This window comes from Plectropomus leopardus, chromosome 19, assembly GCF_026936395.1.
Source record: "Plectropomus leopardus strain MGB_pleo_1.0 chromosome 19, ASM2693639v1, whole genome shotgun sequence".
NCBI classification, from domain to species: Eukaryota; Metazoa; Chordata; class Actinopteri; order Perciformes; family Serranidae; genus Plectropomus; species Plectropomus leopardus.
Window position 1 is genome coordinate 11404735 of NC_142194.1, and position 22121 is coordinate 11426855.

At 36.7% G+C, this 22121-nt stretch overlaps 1 protein-coding gene across 2 annotated transcripts; it reads left to right on the forward strand.

Annotated features, from left to right (window-relative positions):
- Window positions 1-52: 52 nt before the first annotated feature.
- ascc1 (activating signal cointegrator 1 complex subunit 1) lies at window positions 53-21275 on the forward strand. 2 transcript variants are annotated; one of them, XM_042508511.2, is made up of 10 exons: window positions 53-373; window positions 1031-1133; window positions 1267-1364; window positions 1452-1630; window positions 1752-1885; window positions 3280-3399; window positions 4073-4197; window positions 4795-4862; window positions 8704-8848; window positions 18706-21275. In XM_042508511.2, the coding sequence occupies exons 1-9, from the start codon at window positions 259-261 to the stop codon at window positions 8818-8820; spliced, it is 1059 nt and encodes a 352-aa protein (XP_042364445.1). In that variant the 5' UTR covers window positions 53-258; the 3' UTR covers window positions 8821-8848; window positions 18706-21275. The 2 variants fall into 2 exon arrangements, with proteins under 2 accessions (XP_042364445.1, XP_042364446.1); XM_042508512.2 differs by lacking the exon at window positions 18706-21275 and adding an exon at window positions 12822-13434.
- Window positions 21276-22121: the final 846 nt, after the last annotated feature.

Below are 22121 nucleotides of genomic sequence, written 5' to 3' on the forward strand. Positions count from 1 at the left end.
GAGCTGCCGTTCACTTTCATTTGTAGATCTACTAAACATTAAATTGTGCTGCTGCGTGTCGTAAAGCAGGGGAAACTGCTACGTGAACGCCAACTGACAAGTGTGTTTCGAGCTGCTAGCTAGCTAAAGTGTTAAAAACACCACAAAAGCTCCTTTACGCCTATTTTTTCGTGTAGCTAACTTGCTAGCGAGATATTCAGAGGTGTATTTTTGTTGTTAGGTTCGTTTAAGTGAAGCTAACGTTAGCTAGTTTACATTATGGACGTTTTACGCCCAGTTCTTATCAATATAAATGGAAGAATATACCGAAGAAATGTCATAAAGGAAGAACAATATGAGGAAGAAGAAGATTACTCTTACATGGGACCACCAGGTACGTTTTTAAAGGAGGTGTTTGCAATAAAGTTCACATGCTTATCATACTTTGTTTTTTTTCATGTTCATTACCCACAGTTTTACGTTTGACCCACTTTACACACTCAGCACATTATCCATATTATAATTTAGATATTCAAATATAAGTGCTAGTTGTCTGTTACTGTATTTCTCACATTTATTTATTTATTTATTATTTTTTGTGACATTTTTACATTTTTAACTATTTAAATTCTATTTCTTTTTATTTAAATTCTATTTTTACACTTATATTTTTATATACTTGTGCTTGTACATATTTCTGCTTATGCTGGCATCATAGTGACTGTAATGAACCACGATTTTGCCCCAGGGATCAATGAAGTATTTCTGATTCTGATTCTGATATTACTTTCCAAAATTAACCTATGAATTGGACATATACCCCTATCTTCACAGTTTACAGTCCAATGAAAAGAGCATGAGAAATACACAAATATGTATGACAAAACAGTAATAATCATATGTAATCGAAAGTTCAAAACAAAACAAAACAGAAACAAAAAGAAAAATCAAGAAACAAAGCAAAAACCAATCAAACGCACACACACAGAAAGAGGTAACTTCAGTTCCTGCATTGCCCATGTTAACATATGTTTTTTTTTATTATGTTTAGAGATAGAAGACTTTGCAGCAGATGAAACCTGTGATACCAACCTCATTGAGCAGACTGATAAGGGATATCGCTGTGCCATTGATGTGCCAAGTGTTCTTTACAAGTGAGTTATCTACACAGTGCAAATGTTTTGATTGTTCTTATCTTCCACATCTTAAAATAGATAAAAGATTTTGTTTCTAAGAAGCACAATGTGTGCCTGTGTTTCTGTGTTTGTTTGCTTGACTGTTCTCCAGATACATCATTGGGAAAAAAGGAGAGACACGCAAACGTCTAGAGTTTGACACCAAGACATCTATCAGCATCCCAAAACAAGGAGTGGAAGGACAGATAGGTGAGGATTATGGGCACGATTAAACAAGTTAGAGAGGACTCCCTGAAACAAAAGATTTTGTTTCAACTCGCCTCTTTTGCTTTGCAGTTATCACAGGATCCCATAAAGCTGCAGTCTCATCTGCAGTCACACGAGTTGAGGTCCTTGTTGAGAGTTTCCGGAAGAAGCAGCCTTTCACGCACTTCCTGTCATTCCCTCTGAATGATCCCAAAATTCAAGAAGGATTCCTGAGCTTTAAAGACGAGGTGTTGCAGCAGTACTCACAGGTACTATAGAAGCGTGGCAAATTATATCATCAATAAATTCTTTATTCATGTGTGTTTTAAAAAGTGCTAATTAAATAAAACATTATTCTTTATTCATAAAATGCTGTTACCTGATGCGTAGGATCATGGAGTGGAGGGAAGCATCTTTCAGAACCCTGCAAAGCTTCACCTGACCATCGGCACCCTGGCTCTGTTGAATGACACAGAAGTGAGAAAAGCAGGTGAACACCTCCAAGAGTGTCAAAACTTCATCAGGTAGGGGCCAAACAAACTTCTTATACTAACATTTTAAATGTGTAACCACTAACCACTAACCACTAACCACTGCTATACTTATTTTAAACAAAAACAAGAATTTATGAAAATAAAACTAAAGTGACAGCTTTAAAGCATAAATGTAGTAGTATTTCATATTTTTCTTGTTGGTATCTAAAACCATGAAAACCAACAATGAACTGATCCTGCTAACCAGTATTATCAGTGTGGCTAAAGCTTGATGTAAAATGTTCTTTCTGACAATATCGATGAAAGTAAAAAATAATTTGCGTACCTGCCTTGTGATTCTGATCCTCTCCAAAATTTAATGGATTCTTCCATGGCTTATGCTGCACCATATTGTTAAACTAAACTGTTGATGTACCTTTCAAAGGTCGGATTAATTTGAAACTTGTTAGATTTAATTATTATGGTTGGATAATAAGATTACAAGTGAACCCAGTTTCACATACAAAGGAGAAGACAGAATGGATAATTATTTGTGTTTTCAGATTATTGCCTTTATTCCGTTTTAAAGGTTATGAAATTCAGAATTTTCAAAAAATAAATTGATAATACAAGCAGGATTTTTTTAAGGTGTTTAGAGCAGCCGGAGCAGCTATAATGTTTTATCACTGTGTGAGATGGTGCGGGTTCAGGCTCCAAGTGCCTTTTAACTGATCCATATACAAATATACAAAAAAAAGTTGTGAAAGAAAATGCGGCAAAATCTTTAAATTGCCTATATACGCACCATCACAAAAAAGCAAATATTAAGCTTCTTTGATCATTTATGAGTTATGCAGTGATGTAGTTATCAGAAAAGTAAATGTACCGTCTTTTCTGCACAAGGAAACCTCTGTGGCTTTGTTTGTCTCGTTTCCATGGACACAGTGAATGAACACATTCAATTATGAAACTTTTTTCAGCTCCTTTTCAGATCTTATTTGTAAAAAAGACTAGAAAATATGTTAAATGATAGTGTGAGTCCAGATAACGCGTGATAAACTCATTTGGGTTTGGTGTTAATTGATTTAAGTGGGCTACAGTACTTTGCTACAATCTTCTGGCAATTATGTGGCTACATAATAACATACATAGTCAAGGAACATGGTAATGGTTGGATTTTAAAATAATTTATTTACAATAATAAACATATAGTTTTCTGTGCTCAGATGTAAAAAATGGTCTTAAGGTTCTTCTGAGAAGTCTAAAAAATGAGTTTCTAGAAAAGTATTTTTTGTTTCTGGTTCTTCATGAGTTTTGATCTACATTTATTTAGAGAGTAACTAGTCACCTCTCTCTTTTTTTTGTTGAAAATGTTATTTTGAAATGGAAAACTTGGAGAATGTGCCAGGTGCCACTGCAATCTTCTTTTTGCTGTCCTCTGTCAGGGACATCACAGAAGGAAATCCACTACAGTTGGAGGTGACAGGTATAGAGTACATGAATGATGACCCAGCCATGGTGGACGTCTTGTACGCAAAAGTCAATGTGAAAGATCAGTCAGACAAGTAAGTGGATCAGCAACAAATCCTGTGAAAGATAAATGCATTTGCAAAGTGCATACTGTGGGATTTTTTGACAACTCTAATTTATTATTCTGAAAGTCTAAAACGTTCAAATTCTTTGATCTTGTTGAATTTCAATCTGCACAAATAATGTATGAAGCTTGGAAAAACCTACTTTCAGGAAATATTCAGAAAATATTCTATGAAAGTGAAGGGGGTAATGATTTTAGGGGAATATTAAAATCAAAGATTCTGAGTGTTCGTACTATGAAAAAATGTTGCTTTGTGTAAATATGTAGATAGTTCATATGAATCTACATGGGTACGTGAATATATTTCTATTTTGTATATAAATAGATTATTGTACATCAAATTTATTGAAAGAATTGTAAATATTTATATATATAGGTGTGTATATGTGTATTCGACTACATATGATATGATTAGGATTTCTATAGGGGAGTAATTTAATTATTGAGTAAAGGGGTAGGATTAAATACGTTTATCCTTCTTCCTACTCCCTTTCGCACATGTAAATGGAGGAAATTTGTGGTTGGAATTTATTATGTCTTTTTTCCTTTTGTTATTCATAGTTTTTTGTTTTTGTTGTATTTTACATGTTGGAAATAATCCAAAAAGTGTCACCTCATTATCTTTTACTATCGCTGCTCTTTAGGTTGCAGGTGATTGCTGACCGGCTGGTGGAGCACTTTGTCTCAGCAGGGCTGATGGTCAGAGAGTGGGACAGAGTGAAGCTGCACGGCACAGTGATGAACACTCTGTTCAGGAAGGACTCCACAGGTGAAGACATTGCATGCGAGCAGTATGCGTGCTAGTAGCCTGTGCAGAAACAAAGTTATTGACCTGCTGTGACCACTATGGTAGCTTCTGCTCTGTGACCACAGTGGTACTTCCTGTCCTGAACCTATTTGTCAATGTCCCCTCATTATCTGTTGGCTTGGACCTGAGCTGCAGTGACGACAAAGCCGAGTCTTCAGCAATTACAACAACAAATTCCTGAAGATAGGCATCTGGCAGCCACTTCTCTGTTTGGCCGCAGCGCTGTTTACGTGCACAGAGCGGCATGTTTTCCAAGTACTCTGACAATGGCTGCATTCATTTTGGCCGTGGATAAAGTCCAGCCCCAGTTCTCAAATTTGTACTGAGCTGACCAACAACACAGCACAAGGGAGGGGCCGTGTCACTGCTGACCATGTTTGCCTGAATGACTAAAATGCAGTGTTTTTTTTAATCTCCTGAGTCGCTGTTTCACAACTCAATGACCTTGATTGTCACCTTTCTATTGCCCACTGCAGCAGCAAGTAAACATATTTATTTGTTTAGGAGATTGTTCTGTGTCAGATTGTTCAGCTTATCTTTCACTGGTGTTTTTTTCAGTTGAGGACACACCTGGGAGACAAACCATGAGTGAAAGGGAGGCTTTTGACGCCAGAAACATATTAAAGGTGAGAGGAAATTTACTCCTGCGTGCCTCTTTACATAGTGCCGGATTACGGCCATCCAGACTTGTGCTTACTACTTGATTTCAAAAGAATACAAAAGTATTTTGAAAGATTTTATCCATTAGACATATTTGAAAAAATCCAAATATTGGCCTGCTCTAAAATTCAACCAGTCAAACTTTATTTATTTAGCACCTTCTATATAAGTAGTGCAGATCAACGTGCTGCACGGATGACTCACAAGCTGATAATAAGACATAAAAAAGGAAAAAAACATTCCTAACGATTTGTGACAAATGCACGTGATACAATAAAATGATTTAAATACATTTTAAAGCCCCAAAAAAACAGATAAATGACAACACGAGAGAGAACAGTAAGAATATTAAAATGAGAGAATTAATGAAAAAGAAGAACAGCATGACTCAAAGACCAAACTAAATAATAGGTTTTCAATTGCTGTTTAATTATGTTCAATTTTCAAAATAACATAGAATGAAAATTTCCATCACATATACAATAAAATAAGTGGATAAAATAATTTATTAATAATATTAATTGTCAAAAAAGTCCTCAAGCACCCTTTTAGAAATGATTAATTCTTGTTAAATCCAGAAACAAAATGGTAAATCATACCTTAGATTATATGAGAAATGTTAATTTTAAATTATATGTAGAAATAAACTAGATTGTGATTACTTTATTTATGCACCTTCAGCAGTATTGCACCATACAACTGATGTGACACTGCATATTCAGTACACTGTGTAGAGGTTTTTCAACTGTGTTTGCATTTGGAGTCCCATTGGGACATGAGAGCTTGCAATTAATAGGTCTTAAAAATAGAGAGATTTGTTCTTTGGAGGGGAACACTCTAATACCACTTGAGCATGCACAGGGGATAATCTGGTTAATTTTGGGACTGACTTGCTCCTACTGATCATAATGGTGTTATGATATCAGGCGGGTACTAAAAGATTATGTTCTCAGACCAGCTGCAGTGTGTAATTAGACGTTAACCCACCTGATGTACTCAGAAGCCTGTCGTGGTTGCCCCAATTTCAAATCACAAAGGTGTTTAGTATTTATATTTATGCCCAGTCCATAATCTGTAATGTGATGTTCTGTTTTGGCTGAAATGAACAAACAGACCTTTTTCACAACAGGCATTTTGATTTGTCATATTTAAAAAAGCACAGGTGTTACTAATTACATTAATGATGTCCCTGTTTAAGTTCAAGTGTGACAGTGAGCCAGCATGCACAACCCCTGTAACCTGAAACTGATGCAGCTAAATTAAATTCAGCCAACTTTAATTTTATTTACACCTGAGCTTTTCCTACTGTCTTATGTCAGGATGTCCTCTGTGAAAATGGCTTGTCTTCCTATTATATTACATAGAAACTGCATATAAATGTGGGAAGAATGGATGAAAAAAGGTCTGAAGACCTGCTGCACGGGAACAACATATACGTTGTTTATGTACAAGTTACAGTTTAGGAAAGACAAGCGAGTGATCACGAGCCTGTTACAGTCTGGTCTTTCAGGACTTATAATAGTACGATGTTGATTTGATTTTAATTTGGGATTTTACAGCACAACAACTGACACAAGTGTTATGACAAAGACAATCCCAGAAGATAGCATTTAAAAGCACCAGTAAAAACACTTATTTCCAAAGTGGTAGAAACAGCACGATACATAAAAACTTACATACACTAAATTTCAAATAAAGTAATCTTAATAATAAGTTTTAGTTATATAGCATATTAAAAAATAAAGTTACACAGTTCTTTGCGTGGTTGAACCAGAATTAAAACTTTTCATGACTGCAATGAGACAAAAAAAAGAAAAAATCAGGGAAATAGAAAGTCATAAACCATAAAAATTTATAAAATGGACACCAATCATATAAAGTAACACTGTCTTTGGATAGTCCACCTACAGATAGTTAATAGAGCAAGCTTTTTAACCCTTTGACACACATTTCAGCTTTTGACTGGTTATGCATGTTGGTCTATTGGTTAATTTTGCTGCTCTTCAGTTAAAGTTACTGCATTGCACCACCCAGGTCCGGAGGGAGTTAGCAGGCAGTGCCTCTCATTTGTCGATTACCGCTATTAATTTAATGCCATCCCAAGGGTGTTGCTGTGGAAACATTTTGCAGATCCTGCATTTAAAAAAGTAAAAAAAACGCCAAAATGATTAAACTTAAAAAAAAAAAAAAACAACTCAAAATTATTTTAAAAAATAGGAAAAAACGTAAATGTTTATCAAAACAGTTGGCAATTAATTTTGTCATTTGACTGCTTGATTAATCAACTATTTGTTGCAGCTGTACTCGTATAAACTGTTTTAATTTAATTTATTACAAAAGTTTTTTTTTAAACTCTTAATAAGTTTTGATGCAAAAACTTAGTTTGTAAAGTAACGTAAGTGTTTAGATAAATGTAGTGAAGTAAAAAATAAAATATTTCTCTCTGAAATGTAGTGGGGTAAAAGTGTAATGTGGCATGAAAAGAAAACACTCAAGTACCTCAAATTTGTACTCAAGTACTGTACTTGAGTAAATGCACTTAGTTACAATCCACCACAGCTCGTCTGTGAACATGATTCCTGCCTCACGTCAGATAGATTTTCATCAGTCATGGTCATTGTTTAACAATGAAGAAATGCAGAAATATAGTGTGCTAAAAATCTATTATTTTTTTTTAAGATTTCCTGCTCAAGAGTCTATTGATTGTATCTTTTTTTTCTAAGGGGAGAAGAATACACCTTTAAAGCTCAGAGAGGAGAGTTTCGATTGATTTTTCTGAAGAAGCACTCAGAGCGAGACTCTAAAATCTTCCAGGTTCAGTTTCTTTGTGTGTGTGACGACTGAAATTTGACTCCAAGTTGACACTGCAGATAAAAAGAAAGCTCTGAAATTCACCCCCCTTTCTTCTCTGGTGCAGAGAGTATCTTTTGTTTGAATAACAAAATCCTTTCGTTTTTCTTCTCTCTGAAAATGACACAAGGGTGCCTACCAAATGCTCGGTCGCCAGTAACCATGGTAACACCATGTTTGTGAGTGACAGCTTATCTTTTTTTCTGCACAAAGTTGAACAAGTGAGGTCGACTTTGAAAATAGTGATGGCTTTTCGAAACATTCAGTGGTTAGACAAACCTTTTCATATCAGGAAATTGTGTTATATTGGAAAAATAAGGTATAATCAATCAATCAGTCAATCAGACTAAGCACCTTTCATGCAGGGTAGAACATATTAAAGTGCTCCACGGATGACTTAGAAGCCGATTATGTAACAGAAATACTGCAGATCATAAAACAACAAAAAAATGAAAAGAATTTGAGACCATTGCACAGGGGACGAGACAATAAAAATGATGAAAATATGAAAAAAAAAAATTCAAAAGCTATACAGTAATGATAGGAAAAGAGAGCAAAACAACAAGATCAAAGAACCAGATAAAATGACAAAACAAGAATAAAAACAATGACAATTAAACAGATTTAAAAGCTATATAATAATGATAAAAAAACAATTAATAATAAAATTTTTTTTAAAAAAAACAAAACAAATAAAATTGATGAGGAATTATAATAATAATGAAAAAAAAATTACAACATAAATATAAAAAATAATGAAAATGTAAATAATGTCTATAACCTATTCATGGTCCAAAGCCTGGCTGAATAAGTAGGTTTTACATTTACATTCAAAGATTTCAAGATTTCCAGCTGCTCTCAGATCCTTAGGCAGACTCTAAAGTATAATGATGGTGAAGTTTTGTTTAATTGAAGTTTGTATTTCCTTCTTTAAGACGTTTCCTTTATTCATTGCAGAAATTTGGTGATTATCATTTTGGAGGGTTTGAGCTGAATACGGTCTTGCTGTCCCAGAGATATTCGACAGATTGTACGGGCTACTACACCTCTGCAGGGAGCGCCAGTTTCTCATGAGCTGCAGCACGGCCGAGCATATTCCAAGGTGGGAAAGTAATTATGAGAAAGTTTCCAGTTTAGCAGAACATTAAAGTGCTCTTGATGGTCTTGTCCAGTAGGTGGCAGCATAAGGTTTGGTTTCTTTTTCTTTTTTTTGCAAATGACTTGTTCCTTCTGTATCTGAGCCAGTCTTTTTCTAAAACCCCTCAGGAACTGCAGAGAAATAAAATGATCAGAGCGCAGAATGATTGAAAGTTCAAACTAAAGCTCCCTCAAAAGATGAAACATGCACGCAAAATCACTCTGAAATGCTCTAGGTAGTCAAATTTTCTACTTAAGTCTCCATACATTTGTTTCTCTTCAGGGTATCTGAGTCACACAACATCAAAGAAAATGACACAAAACACATTTTTGATGGAAAAGGCAATCAAAAAAAAAAACATGAAACAAGCAACTTCACAGTTTACCCTGAAATACTTTTGTTAGGATTTTAAAAGTAGAGTTTGTTTACTTTTGCATGTCTGAGAATATGTTTTTTTTTAAAATGAAAAGATTTCATTTTGGATGGGAATTACAGTAGAAGTATATTATCTTAGAGGACATAAGTGACTTTTTATGGAAAGTGGATTGTTGAAGATATGAAGTCAGATAAGAGGCTTTAGATCACTCTTTGCTCATTGATCATTATTAGGTTGCTTGTACAAATATACCAAATAACAAAAAGGAAACTAAGGTACAATTTTGAGATACTTGTACTTGGGTATTCCCATTTGATTCAAATACACCAAGACATATGATGAATGTACATAATATGATGTACTGTTGAAGATTAAATTACTCCATAGTATATGACGTTTCAATTAGCTCCACCTCAACCAACAGAAACACTGAAGTGGTGATTACACATTCATCCAAAATGAATAAGTCAGAAATCTAGTACATGTAATACTACATCACATTGAAAGGGACATTTAGTGTAAAGACTACAGTAACTTTTCATACTTAAAGTACATTTTGATGTAAATACTTATTTAGAAGCCACTACTGCTACTACTACTACTACTACTACTACTACTACTTATGCTACTTCTTCTACCATTTCTTTCTACTACCACTGCTTTTTCTTCTTCGTCTTCTACTACAACTACTACTACTATAATTACTTCCTCTACTACTACTTCTGCTTCTACAACTACTACTACTTCTTCTACTACAACTATTACATTTTCTAGTTATTCTACTATTTATTTTACTTTTTCTTCTTCCACTGCTACTACTACTTCTTTTTCACCACCATTACTAGTATTACTACTATTAATACTTCTAGTACCACTACTACTACTACTACTACTACTTCTTACCATCACCACTATTACTAATACTAATGCTATAACTAGTTATTCTCCTTCTTCTTCTTGAACTACCACTACGAAATCCTCTACTAGTAGTACTAGTACCACTTTTTCTTCATCTAGTTCTTCTTGTTCTACTACAACTACTACCACTACTACTATATTGCTTCTTCTTTTAATAATTCTTCTTTACTAATTCTTCTGCTACTACGACCTCTTCTTCTTTGTCTGCGTCTTCTCCGTCTTCTCCGTCTTCTTCATCGTCTTCTTCTTCTATTTCACCAACACATCTACTAGTACCATAACTTCTTTTTCTTCTTCTTCTGATTCTTCTTCATTACCACCTCTAACGCTACTACCTTCTCTCCTACTGCTACTTCCTCCTCTTCAGTACTACTACTACTTCTTTAGCTTCATCTTCATTAATACTGCTACTACTAGTACTTCTTTTGCTTTTGTTGTTGGTTGCTGAGTATTTCTTCTTCAGTCACTGGTTGATCATTTATGTTTTGTCACCTGGTAATTATCAGTATCCCAGTACAGTGTCACTGTACGAGCTGCTCCGTCCATCCTTGTGAGGTCAGTGGCCGGTATATCTCATATACATTCAGTCCGGTCACACAGGAAGTCAGTATTAATGGCATGTTTTTAATAATTTATGGTGTCATGCTGCACCATCTCACCTGTCGACCATGACAGCTGAAATAATCAAAGTTTTATCACTGCTCTTCAGCTAATATTTTGAGAAACTCACACTTCTACCAGCGGATTTTGAGACTTTAAAAGTGGAGTTAACAGGGAAATAGTTTCAAAATAAGTCGTGTACCAAACTAGAAAACTTTCATAGCTGTCCAAAATTCTGGCTTCACACTGATAATACCCAAGTTTTACCCATTTCCTTTCATCTCACTGCCTCATGAATGTGTTAATGCGTCACTGACATGATTTATTACACCAGTCTTGGGCTGTTTTTTTTCTCCATCTTTTTTATCTGTGCCCTCCCCACACGAAGCCACAACCTCGTTCCCACTCCCTTCTGTCGAGTGTGTCAGTGAATACAGACATCGGACACAGAGTGTGCCACTTGCTCTCGCCGTCAGAGCTTTTTTCAGCCCTCCCCTCAGCTGGCGATGCGCTCTGCTTGGCATGCAGGAGGTCGATCGCAGAGCGGCCAAAAGTTACACTGATGAAAACTGAGGGTGCTTTTTGTTTGTCAGCTCTGCCGTCCCTTGCTGTCCACCCTCCCATTTCAGCAGTGGCGTGACTTCTTCTTTTTTTTTCCCCCTGTTCTCCTGGACCCATGTCAACAGACGCCATTAGACAGGGACATGCAAATTTCGTCATCGGGGAAACAGCCAGCCAGCCAGCCAGCCAAGCCGTCCATAAAATTTATCTTTTCAGACCCAGGAAAGGCCTAATTATCCACTCCCTGTCTCCTGAGAGCATGCTTGTTAGTGGGTCAGGAGTACACATCCAGCCACATCACGCCACTCTCAGGTAACAGTGAGAGTTGTGGGAATTGCCAAAACTGTTGTTCATAAGCACACAGAGAGGCAGAGACAGAAGATGATTTGCAAGGTAATGAAATTCATTGAGAACGTGCGTCCTTGTTTGCTTTGGCAGCAGCATGATTAAGGATGCGCTGGGCAGATGTCTTCACTAATGATGGTAGTGAAAACATGTGAAGCAGCATACATTATCCGCAGGCACTGAATTTGTCACTTTATTTCAATATATAATGTTCGCACTATGTGTTTATTTAAATGACCGTATCTGCGTTTTGTTGCATAAATCCAGAACATGTTGGACTATAGGGCTGCAACTAACACTTATTAGTAAATCTGTCAGTCTTTTTCCTGATTAGCTGATAAGTTCTTAGGTCTATTCAGTCTGACAAAATGGTGAAAAATGACAATCAAAGCCCAAGATGACACCCTCAAATCTCTTGTTTTGTCCCCAACCCAAAGATATTCAGTTTACTGTCATAGAGCAGTAAAGAAACCAGATAATATTCACATTTAAGAAGCTGAAATCAGAAAATGTTTACTTTTTTTGCTTATAAGATTCTCAGACCGATTAATTGATTATCAAATAAACTAATGGGTTCCTTGTTGAAGGTCTTTTTAACTCTACAGCTGCGATGAACAATTATGTTTTTAGTATTGGTCAATTAGTTGAAAATTTTCTCAAATCATTGAACAATCAAGTGTAAGTGTATACAATGTTAGAATATTATGAAAAATTAATAAGCACAGAACAAATGTTGAATAAATTGCTTCATAACATTAAGTGTTTATTAATGTACAGTGTTTTGCAACAATTGTAAGTTTTATAATATAGCTATTTTTTAATGTATTGTAATTCATTATGTGTTTATTATAAACACGTTTATGCACTTACACCCCCATTATAGTGTGTTATAGATAGGCTTATAGATAGGAATTGAACATTTTATGTCACGATTATCCCAGGCCAAACTAAAAGCAATTCATTATATTATCCTGATTATCTTTAAAATGTGTTTAAAACTTTTAAAATGGCCCTTAACAACAGACAACATACATGTCTTTTTTGACTGAACATCCTTTTTGGTAAAGACTATCTCAACTATTGTATGGCATCATATCTATTGATATGTATGTAATACTTTGCTGATTTTTTTTCCAGGTCCCTTTCACCACTGTGTGGTGATTGTGTGTGTGTATGTTAAGGCACACTCCATGCGGCCAGCGGCCAGAGCTCCCTGCCTGTCTGCCAGTCAAAATCCCCAAATACACTGCAGTGACACAGACCTGGATAAAAATCAGCAAAATGTCACTTAAAATATGCCGATTCTTGATTAAAATCTTTTGCTTTTTTGAGGTTGCTGCCTATGCAGCCTGTTTTTGTAGAGCCTCTTTAGGTGTTGGCTGCCCAGCAGTGACTTTGGGTGCTGCTAAACACAATATTCATAATTATCCCAAGAACGGAAATTCACCACAATTAACTTCTTGTTATTTTTGTTTTGGTCTGTGATTATGTTGTCCCATTCTTTATTTATTGAATGTTAAAATACTGCTTATCAAAGTTAACTGCAAGCGTGTCTTTAAATCACTTGTTTTGTCCAACTAACAGGCCAAAGCCCAAAGATATTTAATTTACAAAGATGTAAAAGAGGAAAAAAATGTAAGATCTTTTACCTTTGAGAAGCTGGAGCCACAAAATGTTTTCCATTTTTTGGATGATGAATGCACTTTAGTCAAATTTGAGTCAGAAATTAAAGTGAGACATTTAACAAAAACGCTACTTACAGAGTGCCAGTTTGGTTTGTACAGATTTATCTATGGTGTGGGTAATGATTTGGATTGACTCAACAAAATCATGTAGCTATGTTGTCTGTGTGGGTGAGCTTACTGCCCAGCATACATATTTTTTTCTTTCCCCTGACACATCTCTCACCCTAATTAGTCAGCTCTGCGCTTCCTGCTGTGGGAACTTCCAACCTGACCCTTGAGATTTCGAGACTAGCATACGTCCCTTTCAATAAGCCGGATAAATGAGACCTCAGTGTCTGTTTGTGTTACCGCGGACCTATTTCCTCTGTGGATCCGCATGCTTATTTCTGAAGATCGGAGGAGATGCTGGAGCTGGGTTTTAATTAAAATGTTAAATAGATGAGTTGTCTTTGCAGGCATGTGTGCATGTTTGCATGTATTGATGAGTCAGATAGGCTGTATGTTTAGGCCTTCTGAAAACGAGCCTTTAAAAAAAGCTTATTTACCAATGAATTTACTTTATCCCCCGTGTGAAAAGTGTGGGAAGAAAAGCAGTGCAAGAATTGGGGCTCGTAAAACTTACATTGAATCTTTTAATAATGAGAGTTCATTCATGTTTAGTAAGTCTTGTGTTATCTCAACTGAATATTGTTTAGGCCTCCATCCAATTTGCATTTTTAATTTCATGCCAGTTTTCAAAGTGGCTGTTTTTTTTATGCCAAGACTGTTTGAAATAGGTCTTACTTGATCAATGTCAAACTCCTTTTTCACACATTTTGATATTCAGACCCGCACTATGCAATTTTTCATAGTGTAATTAGAAATTAAGCTTTTATTCAAAGGAGCTGGCGTTAACATCTGCTGATGGAAGAAAAAAAAGGATGTTTGACAGACGTGACCTTTTAATACAGTAGATATGTTTGATTTGTGTGCTCTGAGTAATAACACACATGAAATCGATTAAGAGCCTAATTACTTTTTAAGGTCACGGTTAAGTTTTACCCACATATGCCTTAAAGCAGGAATGCTGATCAGGTTTGTAGAATATTTTAATCCAAATCCAATTAACTGAAAGGGTGAACTTGACAGTAAGAAAGCACTAAGATGACATTTCGGTAGCACTCTCGGTGTCATGTTTTCCACTTAAAAAGCTTGAATCATAAGCTTGCTTTAAGAAGGCCTTTTGATCGATCAAACGCATCTATCCATGAGAAGTTACAAAGGTGAAAATGATCCTGCTAGACGAAGCCGGCGAATCTTTCAAATTGGATATTGTTAGCGGTGAAATATGACAGCTTGCCTTCCCTTTGATTGTTCTCGCATGTTGGAAAGTGACTCTCCAGCTGAGTGTCACTGCTGTTTGAATGTCACACTAATCACTCTGTCACTTAATGGGCACGAGCGGCCTTGACGGACAGCCAAGGCTAGAGTATTCGAAATGTCTAATCTGTGTCTCCAGCGAGGAGGCAGGTGATCTGTGCAGCAGCTCTTTATCATTCAGAGCGCTGAGTCTGGAGGCTGCCTGCAGCTGTCCACGTCTGTTTACTGCTGGAGGCATTCACACAGGGAGGAGAGGCACAAAGCTCAGTGTGTTTGAACAGCAGGTAGTCATTCAGAGCGGCTGTTTACTTTATGTACACTTTGCACAAGGAGTTTAAAATAGGGCTGCAACAAATTTTCATTATCGACCCATCTCTATTACTTTAGTAGATAACTGTTTAATGTGCAAAATGTCCGAAAGCACTTAAAAAAATGCCCATTTTGCACAACCTAAGATGATGTTTTAAAATGATTTGTTTTATCTGACCAACCGTCCAAAACCCGTAGAAATTCAATTTACAGTGGCATGAAATAAAAAAGCAACAAATCCTGTGTTTGAGAAGCTGGAACTAGTGTATTTTCGTCTTTTTTTTTTTTTTTTAATACATTGGTTAAAAATATTAACTGTTTATTAAATCTTTGGTTGTTTTACAGTGATGTAAAAGCATTTTATACACTGATACCAACTTAAATGAGAATTACATTGTGGTAAACTATGCTCTTTTCATAAAAAAGGCTGAGTATAAAGATGCAAATACTTTTGGAGATGGAGCTACACATCAGAGAAAACAAGAAAAGGGATGCTGCATTTGCTTTTTTCTCAAGTGATGGAAATCTTACAACTACCAGAGTGCATTGCACTGCAACGGACCAGAAAACACTACTGCTGGTGGATGTTGTAATGCGAACAATATGGCAGTTGACTGACACCAAATGCTCTTCAAGCACAGCAAAACAGTGCACTAAAATGTTTCTCAAACTTTTTAAGTCAGAATAAGGCAACAACGCAACAGAATCTTGGATCATATCTGATCAGCAGTACCTAGTTTTACAGTTTGATCTGAGTTTTTTCAGCCTTCATTTTTCATGATAAGACAGCACTTACGTCTTGTTAGCAAATGCTCAAATTACAACCAAACAGTACACTAAAGTATGTTTGTCAAGACATTTAACTGAGAAACATATAACGCAGTAACAGAATCTTGGTTTATATTTGATTAACGCTACCTAGTTTTACTGTTTAATCTGAGTTTAGGCTGTGTTTGACAGAGAGAGAAAAAGGAGGAGGACACCCTCTTAATCTGCTTCTTGCAAGCTTGCCTCTGTTTTCTCTGGTCATGTAGCACCAATTTCAAAATTACTTGTGTCTTTCTACTGCACAGATGGCTCAGTATTACAAAGAAAACCCATCTCTCAGCAGTGAAATACTTCTGTAAGGACTGTACAGGTGTTTGTATTACATTTCAAATTGATTTAGCTTGTTATTACATTACAGCAGCATTAAAAAGTAGCATTGATTGATTTTCTGTCTGATTTGGAACAGCAGAACAAATTGTAAACACCACATTAACATATTACCATCACACATTTTTATGTGTGATGGTAGTGAATTTTTTGGCAACTTGTTGCCTAATTCAATATGCAGAAGACAAAGAGCAGCATTAGCATTCATTTTGAGTCATGTTTCTAATATTCTCCCTTTTTTTTAGCTGTTTTTGATCTCCACCAACTCCACTGAGGGAAATATCTGGCTCTAAAGCTGCTAAATGCTTCGCTATATTCACCAACTAGTCTCTACCACCATGATCGATTTAGTTTTAATATGCAGACATTGAGCTGCACTGCTGTAAACTCCCTCTGTATCGGACGCTATAATCTGTTAAACAAATCCTCCTTCTGACTTCAAGTGTTTTATCTATCCACTCCAAAGTGTTGCAGTCTTAAATCCCTTCACACAGCACTTAATGCTGTTCATTACTGGTGGGATGTGGAGACGTGAAAGTGATGAGGATTTGTCATTTATTGTAGTTGGTATAAGCTGGATATGGAGACTAAAAATAAATCATCTTTTGAGACTGAGCATGTCAAGAGTTCAGCATATTAGCCGGCTTCTGTCTATTGAGTGCATTTAATTGAAAAAAGGTGCTGCACTCTGTTCCACCCCTGCTGCAGCTGCCCGCAGTGCAAAAACAGCAGTTACAGTACTTTTCTTGGCAAATGCAAACTGCTGTCAGACTGCTCTCAACTAACTTTGCACTTTTAATAGCTGTGTGACCCAGTTTGAATCCAATTGAATTAGATCTATATGCGTTTAGAGCAGCTCCACTTACAGCTGTAAGTCACTTGAGATTACTTATTAAATGCCTCCCGATGTGGTTTATTCTATCCTCAACTTTCAAAATAACTTCTTTTGACGATTCTCCTATCCAGGAACTCACATTCAGACTATTTTTTCTCATGCACACTACAGTGGTAGCACCTATTACAGGTAGTAACTGCAACATAAACAAGCTGTGGTGGCTGTTGTCGTGGAAATGTAGTAGCACAACTGGTTTGTTTCAGTGTGTCATCAGTATTTAATACCGTAATGTACAGGTTTGCTCTTAAAGAAGTGCAAATTCTCAGTAGCTGCAATCACGTATGCATGTCTTCATGCATACAGCCTCACATGCACTTGACCTCCGAGGCAAATTTCAGCCTCATAAATAGAGTTGCGTATGCTATAGGGTGGGCACAGCTTTGTGGACTAATTTACTGATGGACCAATGGAATAAGATATTGAATTGAAAAAAATATACATTGTACATATGTAACAGTTTTTTAAAAAGCGACATAACTTAAAGTGCCATCTCCAAAAAGGAGTAGGAAGAAGCTTGTCTAGTCCTACCCTATTCTAACCCATTAATATGCATTCAGAAACCAACACTCAGCACAGCTAAACCACTTTGTTCATGCTCTTCACATATACATGTATAATCAACAACACTACCCAAAAAAAGAGAAAAGGAGAAAACCATTAACAGCAATATCACCATTGGCATGTCTGTACCCCGCAAAAGAATCTCTTCTTGTACATCTTTTTAAATGGTCTGGTTTTCTTACATTGCTTGATTTCTTCCTCCAGTCTGCCACAAGACAAAAGCACATCACAAATTGATTTACACATACTTTTAAGATTTGAGCGTGCATAACATTGTTTAGGATTAAATTTCCTCTCTATCCAAGAACATCCGTAAATTTCATTGAATTGTTATACATGGAGCTGCTGGTCGCTGCTAAAAACTGTTACACTTGTCTTAGGCATCACATGTTGTTATAATCTACCTGATGCAGCATGAGTAAAGAAATGGGATGTGGCTAAAAAGGTAGGAGCAAAAGAGGAATTCTGCATAGTCCGGTGGCCGCTTTTACATTGCCTCTTCAAGGCAGAAATTCCACGCCATTATGCCGCCTCGCTGTTCTGTAATCAAGGTATGATCGTGGAACGGGGGGTCAGAGTTGTCTCACCTGTGAGCCGCCAAAGGGAGGCAGTAACAACATAACATTCACTTTCTCAAACCTATTAAATGTGATGATTTATGGCTTTATTTTGGGTTTTTTTTTTGTATAAATTGAAAATCTTTGGGTTTTAGACTGTTGGTCAGGCATAAAAACAATTCTGAAGACATCACCTGGGACATTTTTCACTATTTTCTGATATTTTACATCCAAAATTATATATTGGGCAGAGTTGAATCAAATAGATACACACACCAAGTAGCTCCTGTAGAAGATTGTTTAAACCCCGCTAGATATTTCTTTGATCCAGTACCCATCCTGCTGGGCACCAGGCTGTGCGTTTCTTTTTATAGATTCTTAAATAATATATTAATTAATCAAAAAATAACCAATACAGTAGCTGTAGATGAAAATAGTCATTAGTTGCAGCCCTATAGTGCTTTAAAGTACGAATATTGATCACTGATTATGTGTTGCAGGTCATGGATGAGAAGTTTCCATCAGATGATGAGCATGAACAGACTTTAAACAACATCTCTTTGCATCTTGGATGAATCTCGGTTGGAAAATGAACATTTGTTTGGGTCGTGTTTTTCTTCACGGTGGCAGCAGGTGCTACATTTGAACATTCTGCTTAAATCTGGCAGGATTGAATAAATAAATGTGTGAAGCATTCACCCTTAGCCTGTTGCAATTAATTGTTGTGTACCAGGAATTCCTGAAGCGATCCTCGCGGAGTTGTTACATCGTGTGAGAATATGTACAGCCATGATAAGCGGCGTGTTGGGCCTCACAAGCTATTTGTAAGAGAGAAAAAAGGGACGTATTTACATTTGGCAAATGTTTACAGATAAACAACCCTTCAAATTTTGCCGCATGCTGTCTTGTCTGATGATATTCAAATGAAGCTTTCCTCCTCCTGTACTGCTTTTGTGTAAACTGATTATGCTCGGTGAACAGGATAGATAAGTTTTATCAACATCTGCCTAGAGAGGAACACGGCGGACTGATGACATCAGTTAATCCCCTCTCAATTAAAGGCACTCTTCCACAGCGTAACTCTGATATGTAGAAGATGATTTTCAACTAGTTGTGTGGAGCTGCTTCCAGTTTTTGAATATAAGATAAGGGGATTTTTTTTTTTTTTGGTTAAAACAGTTTTATTGATCTTTTAAATAATATAAAACAAGAGTACATACACAGAAAGACAAGCAACATAAAATATAAATCAATAAGGACCAGCAGGTTACTCAGAGAGCACAGACGTCCGCCAAGGTCAACGGTCCAGTCTTCTATTATCTGCTGTATCCTCCATTAAAAGTCTGAAAGTGCAACCAGTATATTGTAGAAAAAAATGTATCAAAAATATCTTTGTACCAAGCTGAAGCCTTATCATCATCATCATATATAACAGTAAGGACTAGCACGTCCGGAGAGCGTAGACCTCGACCAAGTTCAACGGTCCAGTCTTCTATTCCCCAAAGTTAAGGAGAAATGGTTTAATTCTTTGTAGGGCCCTTTTCATGAGTTGTCAAACACTAAAAATGATAATCTGAGTAACAAATGCAAGCACTTTAAGTAGATGTAAATTAGTGGTGCACAAATGCCCCGAAGGTTCAATTTTAGCCTGTTTCGCTGCTGCCGACTGCACTTTTGGACCAATTTAGAAAATAGTTATCATCAGTAGTCACTTAGACTAAATTTAATATGGGTTAATCTGGTCCAGGTTGACAAACTACCAACATTTCTCTTTGACTTCATGGCTTCTAAGGTTTTTTACCCATAAGTAAAGTTTGAGAGACACAAATGTTCACACAGTAATTACTACAAGTGAACCTTTGTCAGGTGATTCTCTGAAACCAAACTTTATTAAACACTAGGATGAAGACCCAAGGTTGCTACTGCTGCATTTAAAGAGATGGATCTGAAATTATTAACCTGGTAGAGACATTGATCTCTCACTGAGAATTCAATCTGATCAGTGAAGCGCAAACCGGTGCAAACTGGTCACTCAGCTGCTACGTCAGATATTGACAGAGCAGAAGAGGAGAGCACATAAAAGCTGTCAGCAGTTTAAAAAAGGGATAATTCGTCGTCTCATCCCTAAAACTTAGCGTGTTAAAAGATGAAGCGCTCACAGCTTTCATCAACATGTTCTCCATTTGCTGTTGGTGTTGTTACACATGGTTTCCTCAGGGAACCAGAGTCCAAAGACAGGCTTCCCAATAACATCGTCAACAATCTTTAAAAGCTAACGATGCAAAGCAGGACACAGTCTTTAAATGCTTCCCAACTCAGCTGTGTGACCATTAATCTGCAGCACATTTCTGCCTGATCATGACATGACTAATGACAGCCTCTTGATTAACTCATCATGTCCAGCACCTCGTACTTTTGATGTGCGCAGCTGGCTGACGCTGCGGGACATTTCTCCTGCTGCCCTTGCCTCCCAATCCTGGAGCTCTGCACACTCAGGAAAGCCTGCATCTGCCACATCAACTGTTTCGGTGCCAGTGTTAGAGTCAGTTCGGCCAGCTAATCAGCATCGCAGGAACACGATCCTGCCCCCGGCTACTCGGCCCCGGCCAATATTGGTAACCTTAAACTCCCAGGAATCTGAGCAGAGCGCTGGATTACGTTTATCTTCATGGGGGTGAAATAGAGAGCGGAGGGAATGAGGGCGTGGGGAGTTTAGGGAGCAGCAGGAGAAATGTGGGCAGACTTAAAATGATGTGCAGGCACAGCAAACTCTGTAGGTCAGATTTATGAAGAAAAAGTGGCATCACTCAAAGTTTTAAATTAAAAAAAAACTTCTGCTTCATGCTGATTTATAGTGACATTTGCATGTTTTGAGACCTTTTATTATCAGTATTTATACTGATAAATGCTGATAAATAATCAGCAGATTAACTGATAAAGATAATAGTTGGTCGTGGGGAAATGTCTTTGTGTCAGCTGCACTCCTGCTGTTATTTCAGTTTATAGGGAAAAAGCACAGTTCTGTGTTTGTACTGAAACCTCAAATAAAAAGATGAAATGTGAAAATTGGTGCTGAGTTTCGGTTCGATTATTTCACTCTACATAACTGTGATGTTGCTGCTAATGTACTGGAACAGCTTTTAAAACTACTTTAAAAGGGAATTTAGGGAGAGTGCTGGGTTCACATTTGAATATCAAATTAGCAGGAGCTTTTCAAACACAGTTACCAAACTAATCCGCATAAAGAGGCACTTTTTGATCCAAGTTTAGAGGATTGGCTCTCAATCTTTTTTTGTGTTAAGGATCCCTAAATTTATACATATTAGTTGATGGATCCCCCTTTTGATAAGATTTACCTCCAGGGACCTCCATCTGAAAAGGGTTTTTCTGTCATCAAATGACTCCACAGTAGTCACTGGCATTTATTGGCTTTGATGGAGATACAACAACTGGTTGATAACGCCAATTTAAGCCCCTTTTTCAGCGAGGTTTAACGACAGACTGCCACAAATCACCATCTGTCTCCACCCAAGCAGCACTCAGACACTGTTCAAAATTTATTTGACACCGAATATCAAAAAAAGACTGAATAAGTAAGAGATATAAAAAAGAAAACTGTAAAATTTTCACTGGCTTCCATACTGCTTTCTACTGTTCTTTTGCATATACATGTTTATGTATATATGTGAGTATGTTTGTATGTATACATATATGGATGTGTGTGCATTATATTTATATTATGTGCATTATTTTTTGTTTTACCTCGTTTTCTTATATTGTATGGTTTGGTATTGTGAAGCATTGCAACTTTGTGCGCTTTGGTTTAGAAAAGTGCTAATTATTATTATTACTATCCTGTCCTCCTGCCTGTCTGTGAAACTGAATTTGACACACCAGAAAACACACACGCACACAC

What these genes read in the sequence shown, in the direction of transcription:
- ascc1 (XM_042508511.2), top strand. Translation starts at nt 259, where the DNA reads ATGGACGTTTTACGCCCAGTTCTTATCAATATAAATGGAAGAATATAC. An exon ending in TGTTGCAGCAGTACTCACAG is followed by an intron (nt 1,631 to 1,751) that starts GTACTATAGAAG and finishes CCTGATGCGTAG; the next exon opens with GATCATGGAGTGGAGGGAAG. An exon ending in GTGAAAGATCAGTCAGACAA is followed by an intron (nt 3,400 to 4,072) that starts GTAAGTGGATCA and finishes GCTGCTCTTTAG; the next exon opens with GTTGCAGGTGATTGCTGACC.